A 21,096-nucleotide genomic window follows, 5' to 3' on the forward strand; every position below is an offset into this window, starting at 1 on the left:
TGAATGAACAATTTAACACAGGAGTAATGAGCAGATTTTTTCCAACCTTCATCTTCTAGGGCAGCTAGCTGTAGGGATCAAGAAAAGCCAGGCCAACAGAAGGGAGCAGGCAAGAAAAGCATCTAGGGATATGGAAGAGCACTCTGCCCAGGGGAATTCCCAACAAGGCTGAGCAATCACCTTACTGGCAGCTTTCCCTGTCCCATTTCCCAATGGAATTCTACATTGAGACATGTCTGAAAACAAAAAGGCCTGATTCTGCAGATGCTAATGATTAAGAACTCTATAAATACATTTCACAGCACAATAAAATTTGGGGTGAAATTTGCTTTTCCCCACCCCAGAACTCTCACTCCACTGCTGTTCCCCTTGCCAGCTATCTCCGCTGTCATATGGCTATAATGTGTGGGTCTGCTGTGTAAGGACAGATGTGTGACATTTGGATGCAGGTTGGCTGTGTGCACCCAGGCTGTCCTGGAGCTTTGCTCAGAGCTAAGAAGACAGTGGCATAAATGTGATCTTTCATCAGCAGATCAGTTGATCTATGAAGAGCTCTGCCTTTTTGATAACTCTTATCTCTATGTATATATTTAGTTATTCAACATTCAGAGTTAAGCCTGGGATGATGCAGAAAGTTGCATGCCGCTAAGAGTGGGTATAATGGGCAGATGTGTGACTGAATCAAGGAGCTGTCTCTGAGCACAGTCTTTTGGAGAAGTGGATAGGGATGATACCCTTTCAGCATGGCTAGGGTAGGGCCTTTGATGGTACGAGTATGCTGTTTGATTATCTACTTTAGAGGAAAATAGCTTCATATTCATTTCTTCATGTGATGAGTAAACCAGCCTGTGAGTGGAGCTGTGACTTTGTCCAGGGTATCAGTGGGGTGGAGTTAGTCTGTAAATTGCTTCAATTTTCTGAATACAGTTCTGGAGGTGTAGGAGGAAACTAACTCTTCCTAAAGTCAGATATCTATGTGACTCTTCTCTAGCATGCTATTTTGAAGCAGAGCTTTAATTTGGGCAACTGGAAGAAAGAGGTCTGTAATCTCTGCATTGTGTATAGAGCAGATAGATAGCAGTTATCATTTCAAACATCAGTGACAGAACAAGCTTTTTTTGTTCATGTCTAGTTGTAGGAAAGACTGAGTGTGTGAGACCAACTTTAAGCCCCTCCTGAGGACAGTTTCACTAGCCAACACAGGCAGTCAACCACTGTGAGTCAATATCTTCTGCCTTCTTCCCCACCTATCTCCCATAACAGGAACAATTTAATCAGAGTTTATTAAAAAGTTGCACTGAGTTCTCATCACTTTCCTTTTGCTTTTTGAACATTTGCACTTCACATTTTCCCATTTCCCTTCAAAATACATCACCTTCCTAAATGGCAATTGTGGTGATTGTGTCTCAGAGAGATGAATATTTAAAATGAAGCAATGTATTTCCAAAAAAAAAAAAAAAAAAAAAAAGTCCACACTGACTTCTGTATTATTATCAGCCTAAGCAGATCTCAAGGATTTTCTGTCCTTCACCATCCCCCACTCCAGCACTCATGTCCAGTGTCCAAGCAAACTACTCCTTCCCATGTGCAGCCACAAGAGCTGCCTGGTGCTGATGAGAGTGTCTTGCTGATGGCATGTGCAGGCACAGGCTGAGCTGTAGGTCCCTTTGCTAATGGATCCGGGAGCAGAGAAAAGAGTCTTGAGCTATCTGCCCTGTACTGCTCTGGTAGAACCTCAAAGAGGTTACAAATCCTGCCTGAGGGATTGAGCAGGAAAGAAATGCTGTATTATAGGTAAATGGTCCTCAAAGAGCAGAGGATACAGTAGGATTAAGGCAAAGGTGAATACTTCAGGGATTGGAAAGGGCCTGTGGGGCAGCATTGTAACTTTATTATTGCCTTTGCCCTCTGGGGGCCGTATTTAGCACAGTCTGATGAGCCCACCAGTGCAGTGCTGAATCTTGGAACTTGAGGTGCTATGGCATTCCAAAGCTCTTCTAACTCCAGAAGGCTTCCTAGGGTCCTCCCTGCTCCCACAGTGACGAAACTCCCCTGCTGGGCCCAGAATATGTCTCAAAGCAGAACATTTAGTAAGAGCTAGCTCCAGAAGAGTGCTTGATAACTCCAAGCTTCCATGAGCAATTCCAGGCACAACAAGGACAGTCAGAAGACAACTGTTCCCAACAGGGGCTGCTTGATGGATGGTGGTAGCACTCTTCCTGCCTCTTACTGCCTCATAGGAAGCAAATGTCATGGCTGTGATGTTAGGCAGAAGCTGCTGCTGTGGCATGTCATTCTGTAATAGATGATGAATGAAGCCATAGAGGGAAATTCCCAGGAGGAGAAACCTTACTGTTTTTCTAATGGGCTGGTCAATCCATGGCTTGTCCCCTGGGCATGGTGTTGTAGGGTTGCAGACCACCACAGTCCCTGTCACCAGCTCTGCAGTCCTGATCTGTACATGCAGTCCCTGCTTAACAGGTGAACCAGCCAGGGTAGGGAGGGCAAGAAGGGCCACTCCTCCACACTGGGGCATGGGTGACACACACTCCATCCCTCATCCTCCTTGCTAGCTGTGGGGTTGGCCTGTGGGATTTCCTGCTGACCTGCCAGGATCATAGCAAGTGCAGAGGAAGCTGTGATACTCTAGTCATTGTGGCAGCACTGCCCATGGCACAAGGTCCATCAGCTGCCTGAATCTCAGAGAAGAACTCAAGTACAAGTGTGCCTGCCTTATCCTTGTTGCTGGTGAGTCCTCAAAACAGTCCTGTGGGACTAAGGGGAGTGAGGACGACAGGGGTATCAGGAGGGGTGAGGATGGGTGCTGTATCTGATGTGGTTTCTTCAGTCTCACTTTCCACATCATCCAGGCTTTCGCTGACAGAAGGGATGATTTGCACCACCTTCTCCTGGAAGTGCACTTGCTTGCGTGGGGCTGGTGGGACCTCCGGTTGGAGTGCAGCTGGATGGGTCAGACTTCTGTCCTTGCTGCCCTTCAGGATGCTCTTCATGTGGCCCAGCAGTGAGCAGTGCTGCTCCCTCTGGGCCTCATGGAAGGTGTAGGTCTGCTCAGTGTCACCAGCAATGGTTGGGGCTGCCATAGTAGCTGAAGGGTCCACGTACTGGCCTGCCTCAGGATGTGCGTCTTTGTGCCCTGAGGTCTTTCTCCTCTTGCTCAGCAGGAAGTAGGCCAAGGCAGTGAGAACAAGCATGGACCCTGGAGAGAAGGATATATTGGTTGAGCGTTGGCCCAACGTGAAGTGCTAGCCAATAAGTGTTTGGTCCAGTTAACTCAGCACTGCACACATCCTCACCATCTCTGGGTCTACCAGTCCATTGTTCCCAGCAGACCATATTCGTCTTTCATTTGCACTACTCCCCACCCCAACTCAGGCTCCTCACCAGGTATGGTGACATGCCAGACGATGACGGGATGCAAGAAGCAAGCCACTGAGAGCAGAGTGTACCCCAGGAATTTCTGGAAACTCCCTGGGCGTCTGGCTTGCTTCCAGCAGGAATGTGCCAAAGAGTCGGGCTCATATCTGGAGAGAGAAACAGAAGTCCTTGTACACCAAGTGCATGCTGAGGGGGTTTGGACCTAACCATGATCTATCTAAAGGTTCAGACTCTCAGTCTAGTTTGCCAAGAAAAACTGGTGTTTTGGTTAGGGAAGCTAAATGAAGTCAGAGCCCTGAGTGTGGTGGGCAGAAGTAATAAGTCAGCATCATATGTGACCTCTTCTTGGCATGTTTATACCTACTATTTGGATTAAGGTGTTGCCTCCTAGCAATTGGAGATTTTGAGCTTATGCTGAAAGTCAGCAGAAGAGTGTAAGGATTTTCTACATTTTAACTCAAACTTCTGCTGGGCCCTTGTATGACTTTGTACCATGTGCTAAGGAGATGCTGCAGACTACGGTTTGTCATACTGATGCTTAGCAGATTATGGCACAAACTTGGGTTAAAACGTGTTTAATTAGGTGTGGACATGACTCCACTTATCTCCCTGCTGCACTACTGCCATGGCAGTAGGGGCAGGACCTTTGGTGTGGCAGTTGCAGCTTTGACAGGTCTGATGGAAGTGACAGGTTGCCCTGGGCAAGTTGCACAAGGGTTGAGAAAGACTGGACAGGATCTACTCACGTGAAGCACATCTCCAGGAACAAACTGAGAAAGAAGAAGCCTTCACAGACAGTAACTGCAATACCTGAAAAACTGAAAGGTGGAGTTGTCAGGGAGGCAGGGTTGGGCTCTGCAGATGGAAGAAGGGGCATAGAGGGCTGGGATTTACTGTTCCAATCACAACAAAGACTGTGTGCTAGGGTCTGAACACTCTCTACCTGGCTGGTTTATGGAGGAAAGCTCAAGACCTTCCACCCATGGAGGGCTAACTTGCAGCCAGTGTCACTTCTGGCCTGCCTGAATCTACATTAGCATGAGGAGAGGGTCATTCTCACTAACAGGATCAACTTACTCATTGGAAGCCTAATGAGAGAGTTCTCAATTCCCCAAAGCCTTTAATACTGTTTCCTGCTTCTGTTGCAGGCTAGTTTGGTGCTATATTTGGTGGAGGAATCAACTGTGCCACCTCTACTAGCTCTGAGTGCAAGGGTAAAAATACTCACAGCAGGTAGAAAGCCAGGCTTTTGAACTGCCCTCGCTGTAGAGTTTCTACACCCACGCCGATCAGCACTAGAAAGGGAAGGCAGCAAAGGTGTTGACTGCTGGCTCAGTTTGTGATTCTCTGGTGTCCCATCAGCTCCCAGCATCCATGCCCTGGTGTCTATGGCTGTTGGTGCATCTGCTTCTGATCTGTATCTTTGGTGACTCAAGCTGATACAGGAATCCTGAAATCAGAGCTGAGTGCTGGCCTTGATGTACAGCTCCTGAACCAAACACAGCAATATACCAGCAGGCAGCCTTGCTGCTGCATGGCCGGGGAAGATGTGCTCAGAGAATAACAGCTTTGGGCAGAGATAAGCAATGGTGTCTGTCCAATGTCTTTCCCACCCTCTACTGCTGCAGAGACTTCAGTCGCACTTCCCCATCTGCTCCTGCCTCATCCCACACATCTGTGAGCCTCTGATGAGGCCTCTCTGCTCTGATCCTCTCCATGCCCACCAGCTCTGCTGCACCCCACATGTGGCTGTAGGGCAGAGGCAGGATAGGTGAACTGTGCCAGTTGCATTCAGGTAGGGCTGTAGCCATGGCATTAAAATTCTTTGCTAGCCAAACACAAAAACCTGTAAGAGGAGCAGGCAGATTAAAAACAAGGAATGAACATCCACCCAGAACACAAGCCAGCACAGCACACTGGGGAGTCAGTTTAAGGGGGATTAAGAGTATTAGCAAGGCTAAAGTCCTTCCAGGACTGGCCGTTGGGAGCCAATAGCTTTATGGCATGCAAACTTTCCTTCAACATCCCTCAAGGGTATTTCCAAAATAGCACAAAAACAAAGTGTTTTGCACCAGCTGCAGGGAGCTTGTTCAGCGCACACTGGCCAAGACATGAGGTGCCAGCAGGCTATGGTTACTCTAACACCACACTGGAGTTAGAGTATTTTTCCAGATTTTGGATTACATTACCTGAGCTGTGGCTGTGCCCACACAGAAGTAGGGTACCAGGCTCACAAGCAGGGAGCCAAGCTCTAGCCCACCACGGCCATGAGGTGGGCCAGTACTGTGGGTCTGTGCCTGAGCATGCTGTGCTGATCCAGCCAAGCCAAGACCCATCTGGACGCTGTGGTTTTGTTGGTTCTTGCTGTGTCACCTGCAGCTGCTGATCTCCTCTACTGGCCCCTCCTGGCTCCAGGGGAACATATGGGGCCCACGTCCTGTCTCTCCACACCCAAGCAAAGACAGGGAATATCACTGTCATCAGAGGGCTGTGAAGAGACCAAGCTGTGCCGTCCTACACACAAGGAATTGTCCTTCATTATCCTGTGATAAAGCAACTTTCTTAACACTTTTCTATACAAAGTCAGAATTCATCCATTCAGTCATTCCCCACAGACAAATGCAGAATTCAACAGCTCTAGACTCTGCTTTGCCTGGGGAATTTTTCTGATTTTGCACGGCTTCTGCTTTATCTGCAAAGCTGTTTGAGTGAAGTATCTACAAAAAGCAAAGGGTTGTTTCTGAAGTGTTTGTTTGGACTTGTTGCTGCCTTGATTTGGATCTTCTCCAAATCATGTGGTTAAAGGCACATGATTAGGAATTAAATGGTTGAAAGCATGAGAATTAAGAAAAAAGTAAAGACTCTCTGGATGCAGAAATCACGAGGCCTAAAATCTCCAATTTACGGAGATACCCCCAACCCAGAGGTCATCTGTGGGATGGTTTGATTGCTCCTCACTGACGAGCAATGGACAACAGGATATTTCCTGTACAAGAAGCCCCATTGCACACCAAGGTCCTGGGGGAAGGAAGGGTTACATTTTGTGGGCAGTCTTTTGTGTTTGCAAGCCTATGGAGTTGGCCAGACCTTCTCAGGATCAATTAGTGAGGCTGATGCACTCTCCTCTCCCTTTCATTATTCTTATTCAACCAAAGCCTGTGGGATTCCTTTCTGCGTGGTTTCCATTTCATGTGAAAACCTCATACACCTCATCAGGCACTAAGCGCTGCATCAAGCTGTTTTCTTACCCCATTGAGACACACAAAAGAATAAAGCATGGGCACCTCCCATTCCTTCACTGTCCTTTTGGGAAAACCAGTTGATAGTAGGAAGGCATCAGAGCGGAGATATGGAAAAGTACAGAGACTGGCAGTGCAGCTGTCTGTACTCTGCAGCTGCTCAGCTGAGGGTACTGCACTGCTGGTTTCAAAAAGAGCTACGGGAAGGGGTATGGATGATGCAGAGTGTGGAAAATAGCAAATAGTCAAGAGAGATTATATTCCATTGAGACTCTTCCAAACTGCAAGCTACGCATTCATTTTTACTGTTCTAGCTTTAATTTTCCTGCAACAAGACCGTGTTTTCACCCAATAATATCTGTGTGAGTTTGAAGCTTTAAGGGTGAATATGATCAGCGTAGGCTCATGTGGGCCTAAGGAGGATGGGAACAGACAGATTTGCATTTACTAGTTAAAGTAGTGTGCCAGCTCCTGCCTGCAATCTCAATACGATGTGCTGGGGAGTTTGTACAAACTCAATGACTTGAACCTCTGCACTTTATCAGTCTATAAAGTACACTGTGGAGCACAGCCTCCATTGTCCCAGCAGGGCTCCGGGTGTCCTTGGGGACCTGTGTGTTCTCCAGCTGACCTTTGTGCTTTCTGCTTCGTCCCTGACTTGAGCAAAGTGTCTGCAGTTGATAAAGGAAAAGCCAGGGTGGGAGGGCCTGCTGTGACCTACCAAACGATGTCTGAAATCCAAAATTCCTGGAGTCTGACACAGGCACCTGAGACACTTCTCATCAGGAACCTCTGTTCACACCTCCAGCCATGAGGCAAGCTAAGCCTTTTGATCTCTGCTTTGCTGATGGAGAAACTGAGGCAGAATTCTACCTGCCCTCCCCCATGAGAGGGAGTCAGCAGCAGTACCAGAGTGAATATCTGAGCTTACTGCCCCTGCCCTGGCTGTTTATCCCACTCAGAGTTGTGCTGTGGGACAGGGATGTCCACTACAGCCCAACTCTGAGTGAATGAGACTTTGCACCACCATGGCAGCCCAACAGTTTTGAGCTGTCCTGAGTATTTTGCTTTTCAGTCCCATTCACACTATGCTTGTTCCTCTGCGTTTTTACAAGAAAATAACTTGGCTTTCTTTTCCACCTGCACTTTGTTTTGTCTTATACAAACAGCCCATACACCCAGCTCTTTCCTTTGATGTGTCTCAAAGCAAAAAGGAGCAAATTCCCTCACCCCCCTTGCAGCACGGAACAGTGGCTAGACCTGGCCAAAGCCTTAGAAACAGCTCAAGAGCCCCCACCCCTATGCTTTTAGTAGCAAAGAAAGGGAGATCTCTCTTACCTGCTGCAGTGGTGATGCCCAACAATCGGCAGGTGTACTCCAAAGCACTCCAGAATGCTTCCTGCCGCATGGTGAAGATGATGGAGGTGATGCCAGCTAAGAAGAGGCTCTGTATTCAGACCTCCAGCTGCAGGCTGAGCCTCTTGTGTGCAGGTCCTGGTGACCTTCCCAAAGGACTGGCCACCTCCACAGGGGCAGAACAAGCTGCCACTGCAGGGAACCAGTCAGCACTGCCTCAGGGTTGGAGACACTTGGCCTTTTCCCCCTCACCCGCCCTCCCGATGATGATTAATGATTGGTAAGGGGGGGTGCGGCTTTGGGAGCATTTGCAGCCTTGCAACTGGGGTGCACGCGTGGCTTTCCTGCTCCAAGGCAGCAGCTCTGTAAGCCCAAGCTGATTAAATGCATGTGAAGTCATTAGTGCTGTGCGGCTCCCTGCAAGTTAACCATTTGTGAGGAGGATGATGCTTGCATTTGGCAAGGAAGCAGAAGTCTCCTGGTAGACGGCGGGGCTCCTGGGCTCCCCAGCCTTTCAGTGGCACCAGAGCCATTTGCACTGGGGTCCCACTGGCACGTGGAGTGGTGTCAGAGGAGGAGGGCTATGTGTATGCATTCTGGCCTATTTGTGTTGGCTTTGGCAGACAGCATCAGGATCCTTGGCCTGTCTCTCTGGGACACAGTGCTTCTGAGGAGGGGCAGCTCTCACTACAGTGAAGGCTGAGATAGGGCAGTGTGCACCTACTCACGACCCCACATCCCACTGAACACACCTCATCTCACAGGGGTCACCAGTCCCAACCTACTGCCTGGGTGGGCACAGCCTCTGCTCCCAAAGCACAACAGGAGACCTGTGCACACACTGGTGCCCACCAGGCTGCGACTCACAAGGCAGTGATCTCATCTGCTGGGCAAATCGCCATGGCTCCTGCCCTCACTGTGCCTCCTGCCAGTGTGGGCTCAGCACAGACCCCACACACATGGGTTTCCCTCTCTGTCACCTGCCCCACAGCATATTTTTGGAAGAAACAGGGATTTAGGATCTCCACAGCTGGTGACTCAGCTGTGAGCCTACAATTCTTTCTCAAGAGGGATGGACAAACCAGTACACACCAGCAGAGGAGCCCCCAAGGGGAGCAGATTCCACTGGTGTCCTTCTCCCTGCCCACTGCCACTGGCATGCTGCAGGAATGGCATCTGCGCTCCTCTGGCCAATGGCTCCAGAAATTACTGCACTGACTGAAGAACCCCAAGTCTGCAAACTGTCTGGATGCATTTTTCTTCGCTATCTTTTTTTTTCTTTTTTTTTTTTTAACCTTGATGTGTTGAATTTCAGGTGTTTCTTTACAAGCATGAAAGCTGAAAAATAAGTACGTATGCCAAAGGAAAGTAGTAGGAATTTCAGGATTGCTGAGAGCCACTAGCCCAGCCTTGAAGAAGCTGCTGTCCTGAGAGCTGTCTTCAGTTCCTGTCTCTGAAGAGTGGGGCTCTGTGCCCACCCTCATTGTCCTCTGCCTCACAACATGGTCCCCACACTAGCATTGTGGTAAAGCACCACTGGGTCACCCTGGGGCTCACATCCAACTGCAGTGAGTTCTCAACCAGAAATGAAATGACTTTTTCTGGCTGCCCTTGACTGCAAAGTTTCCTTTCTTGCCAGCAACAAGCCCCAGGGTTTAAAATAAAAGTAAATTTGTGGGTGGGGGTGGTGATGGAGAAACATAGTCCATCTGGGAAAGGCAACTTAACACATTAATGATTTAAAACCCCTGTCTCCCTCCCGCATTCTCCTAGCCATTTTCCAGCATCTGAGTGGGCTACCACCTGACTTGCTGAGAGTTCTTGTCCCTTACCTGGAGGGAAGGTATGGTGTGAGCAGGACAGGCATCCTCAGTGACAACACTACCAGTATTTCCTTCCATTTAGGAGCTTTTTGGTTAGTGCTCCTATGAAGTAATGTCATATAAACGTGACCTTTCTTGGTAGAGGGATCTCCTCTCGTTCTGCCTCCTTTCAATTGGGGAGCTGTGAAGCTACTAGTGAAGCTACGAGCCACTTCTGTGTGTTTCTGTGAGGACTTTCAGAGTGAATTTATGCAGTTAAAAAAAGAATGAGAATTTATGATCTACAGGAGTTTAACAGCCTGTAACCAACACTGCAAAACCTATGCGCCAGCACAGCCTGTTCTGGAAGCCTTGATAGCAGTGGTCTCCACTGCACATTAAGCAACTTTCCGTGCATACAGCCTTGCCATTTGCATTCTGGCTGCCAGCCAGAATTCACATTTACTGGCTACTTCCAACGATGTATAGTTTTAGCTGAGAGGATTTTATACCATGTTACTGTTTCATAGCAGTGCTAGTCCCAATTTTCATCCTTCCCTTCCTCGCATTTCATTTCAGTCACATCGTAGTAGTATGGCTACCATGGCCACTGTTCTGTGTCTGCAATTAGCGGCACACGCCTCGCCCCTGTGAAAGAACATTAAGTGCTGTAACTTCAAACATTCAGCCCTGGTGGGAATCAGAGAAGGTTTCTGTCTGGTTTCTCTGAGCATCGCCCTGGCCTGGTGTGATGAGGTGATCTGCCTGCGGTCCACCGGGCCTGCTACCATCCTGATGGTGTCACAACCATGTGGGGCTGCCGGCAGGGGACAGCAGGACCCCACCGCCAGCCTGGCTGCTCCCTGCAAATTGCAGGCTGCAGCCAGCCCTCTGCAAGGCGATGATGAAAGATGCCATAAAGTTTTACTATCTGAGTAAGAAGAGTGTGATAGATGCCACATGGATCCCGTGGAAACTGGGAGGATTGGAAGATCCCAGAGCTGAGGCCGGCACCAGTTCATAACAGTTTATGTAGGGTGTGGTGGGGCTGCTAGTCCTGTGACACCTTCAAGGCTCCCCACAAGGCCAAGTTAGCTGCTCTCATCAGAACAAGATATCCCTACATGTCAGCATGAGCACCCGTTCTCCTGTATGATTGCCTGTCTGACTCTTGTCTCTGAGGCTTTCCCAGCAATGGACTAATGTTGTACCCCTCATGCAAGCCCCAGTGAAAACATATTCCCATAAAGTTGCAAAAAGGGAAACTCAAAACCCAGAGATAAGAAAATCCCCAAGTGGAACCCTTCCCCCTCTGTTCACTGTTATTAGTAGTATTACTTTTAATTGCATGATTGATTTAAACTCATGCTCTTCAATAGGATGACAGCAGAGCTAAAGCAGGAATTCAGCAAGGAGAGAAGATATCAGGAGAGATCAGACTGGGATCAAGATGATGTTAAACCCCACCGCAATGATTGCCTCTGTTCTCACTGCTTCTCAGCTGCCCATGACATTCATTTGCTGGTAGCAGAGTGAATGGTATGAGGGCTGAAGCAGGAGTGGGTGGAAAACACTGCAGTGCGAGTAGAGCCCTGGCAGGGATGTGGTGCTCATGCCAATGGGATGCTCCCCGCAGGCAGGACTCAAGCCTTGGAGCCTGACCTGGGCTCTCAGGTGATGACAGGAGATTTTAGCTTGGTAATGTGAACCATACATGCAGCTTACACATGCAGGAACCTCCACCATAAAGAAGCAGATTGTAGCAAAAGCAGTCCAGCCCCCACATCACAGGTTAAAAGGAAGCGCAGAGCCCAGGGATACAACATGTAACTGCACAGGAGTGGTGCAGGGGCAGAAAGACTAACCATGGGGATCTCCAGAGCAGCCTGTTGCTCTGCTCTTGGGACCCCTGAACAAAGACTGGAGCTCCCCAAACCAGCCAGCTCCTTCCCCACCACTGGATTTGTCACACCACTGGTGTGACACACCAAGCACCAAGCTGCCTGAGGCTGCAGTTCCCATTTTCCAACTTCTCCATCCCCTTGTCTTCCCCTACAAATCATTGATGAGCTGTCACATTGGGATCAATGGCAGCCATGCTACAGTGTGCAGGGTGTGCAGGCTGGTTCTCAGTGCTGAGAGCTGATGACGTTGCCAGCAGGAGCACTGTGTCAATACCAAGGAGAGGCTCCTAGTTTTCCTATTGCACTGACTCATCTCCATTTTGCATGGGGAAGTAGAGGCAGGGAGCTTCGATGCAGACAGCACACAGCAGGTCAGCCCAGCTCAGCCCAGGGTGATGCATCCTTTCTGCCTGCACATCTCTTGAGAAATCCAATGGTGGCTCTCAATCAGGAAGGTTATTCACCTAAGCTGTAACCTGAATTAACATGAATTGCTCACAGAGTAAATGCTACAAGTTGTGCTGCAATGGTGCTGAGTGAAATCCACCCCTGCATAGTGGGCCTGTAACAGGACTGGTACACTCGTGTGGTGCCACAGGACAGGAATGGTTCTCTGCTTAATCCTGTAAGAGAAGTATCACCATGGGGGAAGTGCAATAGTGGAAAAGGAGCTTACAAAGAGATCAAATATTCATGTGCAGTCTCTTGGTCTGGAGTGTATTTCATAAGGAGAGATGGAATATTTTATCAGCTATCAGGAGGAGGGAGTACTGCTAAGTTGCAGTATAAACAAGCTCTGTGCAGGAGGGTCAGCCCACAGACGTTTATCCATCCATCAAAACCATTTGACTTCTTGCCCTTTTTTCTGGCAAAGGGGACCGGTAACTTCTCCCTGCGTGGGAGCAAACAAGGTGTACGCGAAGTGATTGATTCACCTGGTGTTTGAGACACACATCAAAGAGCCTGCTTGCTGTGTTTTGAAGCCTAGTGAGCAATTTATAGAAGAGTCTATGAGGATAAATACTGAGAGATTTATGTGAAGCAACACAAAACACATGTTTTTGGCTGTGGAGATGAAGAAATATACGAGGACTTGCAAGCTATATAGCTTAAGTTATTTATGAAAGTGTTCCTGTTCAGTGGGATTTATTCTGGAGCTTCATTGTACTTGGAGCTGCCTCTGAAAGGCTGTGAAGCAAACAAGCACAGCAGGCCCCATCATCTCTGTGTTGCCTCAAAGGGGTTTGAGTGTTGAGGTTTAAAAGTGGAGGTTTATCACAGCCAGGGCTGGGGAGAGGGAGAAGCTGAGAGTGAGAAGGAGCAGCAACAGGCACAGAGATGGAACACCTGGAGATGGGACTCTGATGGGGCTGAGAAATTGCTCAGCAAAGAGGGAGCTTCAATGCAGACAGCACACAGCAGGTCAGCCCAGCTCAGCCCAGGGTGATGCATCCCTTCTGCCTGCACATCCCTTGAGAAATCCAATGGTGGCTCTCAATCAGGAAGGTTATTCACCTTCCTGTGCAAGCCTGTGAACCCACTGTTCCTGGCTGGTGTGGAGGGAGAGGAATAGGCTGTCCTGCTTTAAGTGTCCTGTCAGCACTGCTGGAACGTCTCACCCCAGCAGGAGGTAGATGTGAGCTGTTCTAAGCCAGCTTGAGATTGCTCCTAGGCCTTCTGCTCCCTTTTCTGGCATGGGAGTGCAGTGCTTGGGATTTGCTTAGCAATTGATTGTCCTGTCCATGGGAAAGACATCTTGCCCTCATGTGTGCTTACCGTGTGGGCCATTTTATTTATGTAGTTGAGTCTGCACATTTATATTTAGTAAGAGAGGCTATCACAGATGTAGTAAGCTAAAGATGAGACTGAAGAAGATGTGTGGAGGTTAGGGAAGGGAACATGAGTGAGAACTGAAGAGGCTGGAAGCAACTTGAGGTTGCGTGAATGTGAACACAGTAGCTCCTGCTGCTGGCAAAAGGACCAATAGGTGAGGTCACCTGTGGATGTGAACACAGGTCAGATCCAGCTTTTGATTCAGACTCTTCTTTAAGTATTCTCACAAAGGGAGATTCACTTAAATATGACTTAGCTGTGCCCTGCCAGCAATTTCAAAAACAACTCATTCTCCTCCACCCAGCCTCAGTGAAGGTGCTTCAGATATCGTCACTGGGCAGTGACAAGGATGCAAGTGGGGTGGGGAGTGCTGGGTCACCCAAACACTCTGACTAAGCTTGCTGAGAAGCAACACAGAAATGATGCCAGCCTGTCCCAACCTTGCCCTCCTGTGAGCTGCCTTGGTTCCTAAGCTGGCTGTTGAGACTGCCATTGTGAAAAGCCAAGAATTCTGCACAGATCAGAAGACAAGTGGCTGCCATTATCTTTGGGCTAATATCCTAATATTGATGCAGTTTGTGAGCAGTGCATAGCCCCCAGGAGCTCTGAGAACGACACAAGCACATTTACTTAATGTATTCATGAGTCTTCTTCTCAAGCAGACACAGCCCAAGACGAAGTTTATAATTTCTGGCTATCCCATCAGTCTGGGCAGAGCCAAGTGTGAGGTTTCCCACTGCAATACTCTCAGCCATCCCCTCCTCCAGTGCAAACCACTGAGAAGGGGAAGCTGCCTGCGAGAGCAATGTGATGACAGTTAGGAGCGCACTGTGCATTCCTCTTCCTCCCACACTCGGGTGTCTGGCTTGCATTTGTCTTCTTTTGCTTATGAGAAACACTCTGTGAGGCAGCACTTGCTTTCGGTTGGGGATACTTGTTAAAAATGAAACATCAGGTTGCATTGGTGCTCAGTAGCCCGTTGTGGGCATGGGGCGGTTGTTGGCTATCCTTTCGCCTCACCAGCACCATCCATCAGGTGGGAAGGTAAAAGCCTGGGCTAGCAATGGACAGTAGGGCTCAGTCTGAGGAAAGGCTTCAGAGCAGTTGTTCAGGAGGAAGAAACATTCTTAATTTGAAGTAATAGCACACCTCGTGCTACAAACACTTTGACAAACTGTTTCAGTTGAAAAGAAAGCAAAATTTCAGGCACACTGTTATGCAAACAGACCAGGTGCCTGAGCACAACATACTTGTATCTGATCATTTTGCATTGCTTCAGCTTGCCTAAGCACAGCTTGCCACCACACCCTCCAGGAACGTTCTCAGCATGTTTCTATAGGACTATCCCAACACACAAACCTATGATTTAGGGCTACAAACAAACATTATTGCTCATCTACTGGTTAGCATCTTTGCATTTGCTCCCTTCCCAGCCTTTTTCATGCTTTCTAGACTGCACCTGGCGGTGTTGGGATTGTGATTTTAGAAGCCCAGGTGGGCTGCACCTGGGAAGTGGCCACCTCACAGGTGCAAGGTAGGCTTGACAGGTTGTGCTTGCCTATGGGAGCACAGTAGGGTACTTAAATATCAATGGCAAGGGATAAAGAAGGTGTATTGGGAGATATTTGAGGTTCATTCCTGGGGGAGCTGAATATAGCTACCCTTTTTTTGAGTGGGCTTAGTGATGCACATTCCCCCTACTACTGCTGTTTCTAGATGCCTGGGTTTAGAGGTAAGGTTGTGTGCTTATAACAGCTGCTTTTTTTTTTTTTTTTTTTTTTTTTTTTTTTCCCTCTCCTTTCTCCTTCCCCTTCTATTTTGTTATTGTTTCAGAAGGAGAGTGCCCCATCCAGGGGAAAGCGCTACTCTGAAAGTAGAATATGTTTGGTACCTTGTTTTACAGCTGCTGGTTAGCTGGGCATGCTGCTGGTTCTACTTTTGCCATAGACCAAGGTTTCAAGATTTGATTCTGCAGCTGAAAAGGAGTGGAACTAAGTTCATAAAAACACCTTCTTTATGTGTATGTGAGGAGGAGTAGATCTGTTCTTGCTAGCATCTCCAGTGGCAGGCAGGTGGCTGCAGCTCCACCAGTGTTCCTCCTGAAGTCCTGTTGGAACCTGTCTATGCCCACAAATAGCTTTGGTGCCCCCTGGAAAAGCTTTCTTTTTTTTCCCTTATTATAAACACCTGGTGAGAACAACATCTGGTGAGAACACAGTGTTCAGTCCTTCCTTTACTAATGACAACAGAGCAAACTAAGCTTTTATGAATTTGATGCATGCAGATTTGTGTGTCCCAAGCTGTCCTATCGCAGTGAGGACAGAGCTGTTCTCCCGTGCTGTTGTTGCAGGCTATGCTAGGTTCTTGTTCAGCTGTCCTGTCCCCACCAGAGCTTGTATGGCTGCTGATCTGTACAGCCTGTGATCTCAGTTCTCAGAGCAATAAGGGCAGCATGCTGCTTACCTGCCTGGCCTGGGAGGGCTTCCTAAGCAAACAAACGGGGTCCATAGACCACCTGTTAGCCAGCAGCCTGTTCTCATTAGCAGAGCACTAGCAACCCCCCACCACGAGGAGGCAAACTACCCTTGTGCCCTCTGAGAAGAGCTTTAATTATGAAGAGCACAAAAAGTGCTTCTTCCCCACATTTGGCAATGTAGGACTCTTCAGCCTGCTTTGTGCTTTGCTGAAAAACATGCAAAGGGGATATGGGTAGGATTTTGACATTCAGGCAGCCTTTGCCAATCCTTCACAGTGGACTCTGAGCTCTGAGAGGCTCTGGGGCTTAGGATGCCATTTTGATGTCCTTGAAGTCTTCCTCCCAAGAGTACCAGCAGATACAAACTTTGCTCAAAGCCACTGCTTGCTTTGGCAGGTTCACAGGTTGGTGTCCAGTATTTTCAGTTAGTAGATGAGAAATCAGTTGTGGCAGGACTGCAGGATTGTGAATCCTCTGTACTATCATCTCCTGTGGTAAAAATTGTTTTTGGTGCTTGCTTTGAATTGTGTACTGAAGTTAATCTTTTTCAGAGAGTCAGGCAGAGGAAGAGAGGTCCTGAGGAGAGGTAGAATTCTCTTAAATTCAAGCTCTCAATGCAGGTGTTCCACTTCTAACTGAATTTGTCCTTACAATAGCTTTATGTCTGCTTGAAAGATTCTCAGCTTTAACAAGGCAACACTGGGTGTGAGAATGCTGCCACAAAGCCACTAATATTAGCCTTTAGGCTGTAAAGTGAAACTTTTTCTAATCTGTGCTGGTAAAGGGGATTTAGGATAATGAGCTTCCAACTTGGTATGAGGAGAAAAAATAAGCAGAGACAAGATTTGATTTGGTTCTCTTTGACCTTGATAAAGCAGGGATGGCAAATCACTGCTGGATTAGAAAATTCACATCCCTAACAGGCAGGAGGTGGAAGTGCTCTATCTTTTGAGAAGAACCTCCTGTTTCTTACTTGCCTGTTAAGTTAGCAGCTCCCAGAATAGCAACCTATAGTAGCTGCATTCATAATTAGAACTCCTACCAGCGTTCAGACCCTGCTGTCACTTTGACCTCTGTCTCTCCATGAACATCCATTTCAAGGGATGCTTGCCCTGCTCTCAGGGGAGAGCCCTGGGACTCAATCCCATCAAGCTGATAGAAGGTCATACCATAGTCATAAAAATATTATAGATCCCTCCCACATTCCTCACCCCTGGCAAAACTGTGCAACCAGGAACAATCAGAATTTTGTAGCAGGACAGCTAATAAATCTGCAAAGGTATCCAGAAGTACTGAAGCTATGCAGCTGTTGGAGTGGACAGTGGGTATGCATGGATAGCTATGAAAAAAGGATTCTTTTTTTCCACTGTAACTGCTTGGAAAAAAAAATCTGTACTTCAGGAGTATCATTAAGCAGAGTAAATATTTCATTTGATACAGGGTATTGTTGTTTATTCATTAGCAGTTTTGTGTAGTAATCCTCTAAATTCAGTAAAGTTGAAGTAGATTTGCAGAATTGCTATCCTACTCATTTACTTTTTCAAGAGTGGCTTATGAGTTATGGAGTTTACCCTGTATCTGACCCATCCTGTAGCAATCTCTGCTTTAAAGTTCTGCTCCTTGCCAATGTCTTACTGCTGCCACAGGGGAAGTTTTTAGCTTTTTCACCTGAATCCCAGAAGCAGTGTACAATTCAGTACAGTACCACCCTTCAGTACAGAGCATCTGTAATGTCTCCAGCCTACTGAATCCTCTCCTACCGAGAGCTGTATTTCTATACAATTTATCTGTGGGTAGCAAATAAATAGGAATTAAGGGTATTGACAATGTCTACAAATGGTGTTAACAATTTAAGAAACTGGTGTGAGCTCATTTGATCAACTCTACGGCAGTGTTCATATGGGCATTCACACAAAGGAGCAGGTCGCCAGGCTGTGTGGCTGCTAGAGGTCGGAACCTATTAAAACTTTATCTGGAAGTAAACTGTTTTGCTGCTATTACTGCTCAATCTGAAATTACGTATATAGAGTGTGTATGTGATGAGAGATGACTCCAGCTTCTCCCCAAAGTGCTTTTTGGTGCTACATTTCAGGGATTAAGATGAGGGAGGGTTGGCTGCACTACCTGGGAGGAGGTGAGTCTGACTCCTGCCCCTGCAAGATGGTGGGGAGCCCCTAGTGTAACTTTGGGGCACAATGCATGAATGAGTGTCAGCATCCCAGTTGGTTTGGTACCCAAGAGGGGCCCCACTAACCCCTGCTCACCTGAGGGCTGGGCATGAGGAAAAGAGAGCCTGTGGAAACAGCTTCACTGGAGAGGCTTCTGTGGAGAAAATAAGGTTCTGGAGCAGAGCCAGACACTGATGAAGGAAACAACTAACTTCCCTTTGTGGAGCTTGTACTACAGGAAGTGTGGCCCTCTGGGACATGTAAATAAAGGCACGTTAACTTAGCGCTGTGCTTGCCCAAACATTCCCTGGATCCAGGTTCTCTCTATTAAACAGGCAGTTGGCTGGGAGGTGCTGTATTGTGAATAGTGTCTGTTCCTATGGCTTATTCCACATTATCCTATCAATCTGTTCCCTCTGTGGTAGGTGAAGAGCAGTAGCACTATAAAATGACTAGTGCGAGATTTCACCCAATTCCTTTAGCTTTCCACATAGTCCTAACATGGTCAGTGTAATCTCCATAGCTGTGTTTACAGTGCAGTGTACACACAGCACTTAGCAAGGATTTGCTGATGGTAAGAGTCTATTTGAAGAACCCATATTGCTGCCTTTGGCTTTATTTGGCTACTCCAAAACTGTGTCTATAGGAAGTGTAGTGCCTGAGATGTGCCAAGCAGATACTTTTCAAGATACTTTTAATTGCAAGAAAAATGTATAAGTGTAGTAGTTGTTTTTTTTTTAATCTGTGTGTTGTTTATTGCCATGCTTTGACTCAAGCAGTTGCAAAACACTGTCCTTCTAAATGAAGGAGCAGCTGTGTATGCTAGCTGGCTTTGCTCACTTTTCAGAGGAAAGTCTAGGGAAGGGGGAAACCAAGTGTTCAGCTGTTCTTAAAACATTACTGCTAATAAAATCTAACAGACAGACCAGGGATGTTTTTGAAGCAGATATCTGTGGGACTGAGTTCTTTTCCCTGTGCAGAGCTCAGCACTTGAGTGCTCACAGCCTTCCTCTGGGCTGCCTCCTGCTCTCCACAAAGAAGGAAAGATCCTCTCTTCTGTGCAGCCTGAGGCAGATTGTGAAAGGGTGGGAAGGGGCTGAATGCAGCCAGGACTGCCTGTATCACCGAGATAGGCTCAGTGCTTGTAAGATTTGGGAACTTAGACATTTTTCCTCTGAGGCCTGTACTGACTGAACAAGAGCTGTTATACTTCTGTCCATGACATGGCAGCATGTGCCCTATTTGGATGTGAAACATCAATGAAACATGCAACAGCTGATGGCACAAAATGTTAAAGCCCATGGTCCTCAGCTGAAGGCTGGTTTCACTGGTGGAAAAGTGTCAGACTGCCTTCCAGGACTAGTATCCCCCTGGGATCAGTAGTGCCAATTGATATAGTCCCCACTAACTTCAGCCCCAATTGTTTGGCTGGGGGATAGCAAGAGTGGGTAAGGTGATGTTCCCAGTCTCCCTGTGTTGCTAATTGTCCAGCAATGCAGGCATCTGATGCTGAAATGGAGCTCCCTGTAGCAGGCTGATCATATCAAGTGCTTGCTGGCAGCATTTCTGAGAGCCAAACTCAGAGTGAATGATAGTGTTTTTCCGTTCCCTGGAAAGTACATACTCCCAAACTGCTTTCCTTGCTGCCCCACTACTCATGGCACGTGGAGGATTTGTTTATGTTAGGCTGTATAAGAAATATCTACATGTTATCTCAGAACTGGGCAGATTAACCCGGAGGAAGATTTACATAAGTGTAAATCAAGGGCTTTGTTTTCTTGGATATTTCTTTGGTGTTTTGAGTTGAAATCCATCATGCTATCCCTGCAGCACTTCAGTGTTTTGAGGGGAATTTGGAATCTTTGCCATCTACTGCAGTTTGTAACCAGATAGTACTTCCAGTCTCGTTACAGGCTCTAATATATTGCTATTTTTTTTTTTTTTTTTTTTTTTTTTACTCTTGAGGTTTCTGCTCTGCTATCTTCTATGATTTTTGTTATTTGTGATATCGGAGCTCTGAAGCCCTGATGAGAGCTGAACAAATAAAATAGAACCTAACTTCATGACACGCACCCTTGATGTGTGAACTGGCCCCATACCAGACCTAAGCTGAGCCTGTATGCAGCTAATGCACCGAGGGTTGTATTAAACCAATTTTTCTACCCAGAAGCAGGAAAACCCTGCCATGGGTGTTGTGTTTTGCTAATTTCCTGAAGCATGTCATGCAGGAGTTAAAATGGATTTAAATTGCATAAAATGCATTTGTTCTTCTACATTCCTTTCTGCAGGTGTTAGATCACTCCCTGCATTTTATCTCTTATCCGTTGTTAGCAGTGTGCTGTGCTGCTTCATCTACACCAGAAGTACAAAGTTGATGGGAGCCACAAAATTCCCATATGCCCAGCAGCTTCATTACCTAGGTAACTACAACAGTAACAAGCTGCTGCCAGTTCTCATACTTTGTGAGTACCTCCATTCAGGGAAGGCTTTAGGAGTGGGTAACATTTGCACCCCCAGCTTCTGATTTTACTTATGAATGTAAGGAGAATCTAAGTCTCAACATATCGACAGCTGGAGGTTGGGAGGTCCAAGAAATGTTGACAGAGCTTTAGAGATTCCCCAGAACAACACTGTGGGTCTGGGTTATTTAGGGAGTTGGGCAGGATCAGTTCTGGGTGTTGACAGATAGTTTATGGTTTGTGTATAGCAGCTTGGCTTCCTGGGCTGATCCCTGCCTCCAGTGTGGTTTGGAGGCATTCCTGATGAGAAATGGAGTCCTGGCTCCTCTGCAGCCATGGGGCAAGCAGGAGATGTTGTTGTCCACTTTTTCCAGCAGTGATGAGCACTTCTCAGTTATCGTATGTGTGATAACTGCAAGTCAGATCGCTAAATGGCTGGCAGTTGCTGATTCAATTTTTTGGT

General features: G+C 47.3%; 1 protein-coding gene across 2 annotated transcripts; it reads right to left on the reverse strand.

Moving 5' to 3' along the window:
- Positions 1 to 1,871: 1,871 nt before the first annotated feature.
- Positions 1,872 to 8,362, reverse strand: TMEM72 (transmembrane protein 72). Of its 2 annotated transcripts, XM_052677500.1 has the most exons (5): positions 7,974 to 8,362; positions 4,625 to 4,691; positions 4,143 to 4,214; positions 3,403 to 3,542; positions 1,872 to 3,217 (listed from the first exon to the last, which is right to left on the reverse strand). In XM_052677500.1, the coding sequence occupies exons 1-5, from the start codon at positions 8,041 to 8,043 to the stop codon at positions 2,757 to 2,759; spliced, it is 810 nt and encodes a 269-aa protein (XP_052533460.1). In that variant the 5' UTR covers positions 8,044 to 8,362; the 3' UTR covers positions 1,872 to 2,756. The 2 variants fall into 2 exon arrangements, with proteins under 2 accessions (XP_052533460.1, XP_052533461.1); XM_052677501.1 differs by lacking the exon at positions 4,625 to 4,691 and having other exon boundaries at positions 7,974 to 8,190.
- Between the last annotated feature and the right edge of the window lie 12,734 nt (positions 8,363 to 21,096).

This window comes from Tympanuchus pallidicinctus, unplaced genomic scaffold (genome assembly GCF_026119805.1).
Source record: "Tympanuchus pallidicinctus isolate F22 unplaced genomic scaffold, pur_lepc_1.0 scaffold16, whole genome shotgun sequence".
Taxonomy (NCBI): Eukaryota; Metazoa; Chordata; class Aves; order Galliformes; family Phasianidae; genus Tympanuchus; species Tympanuchus pallidicinctus.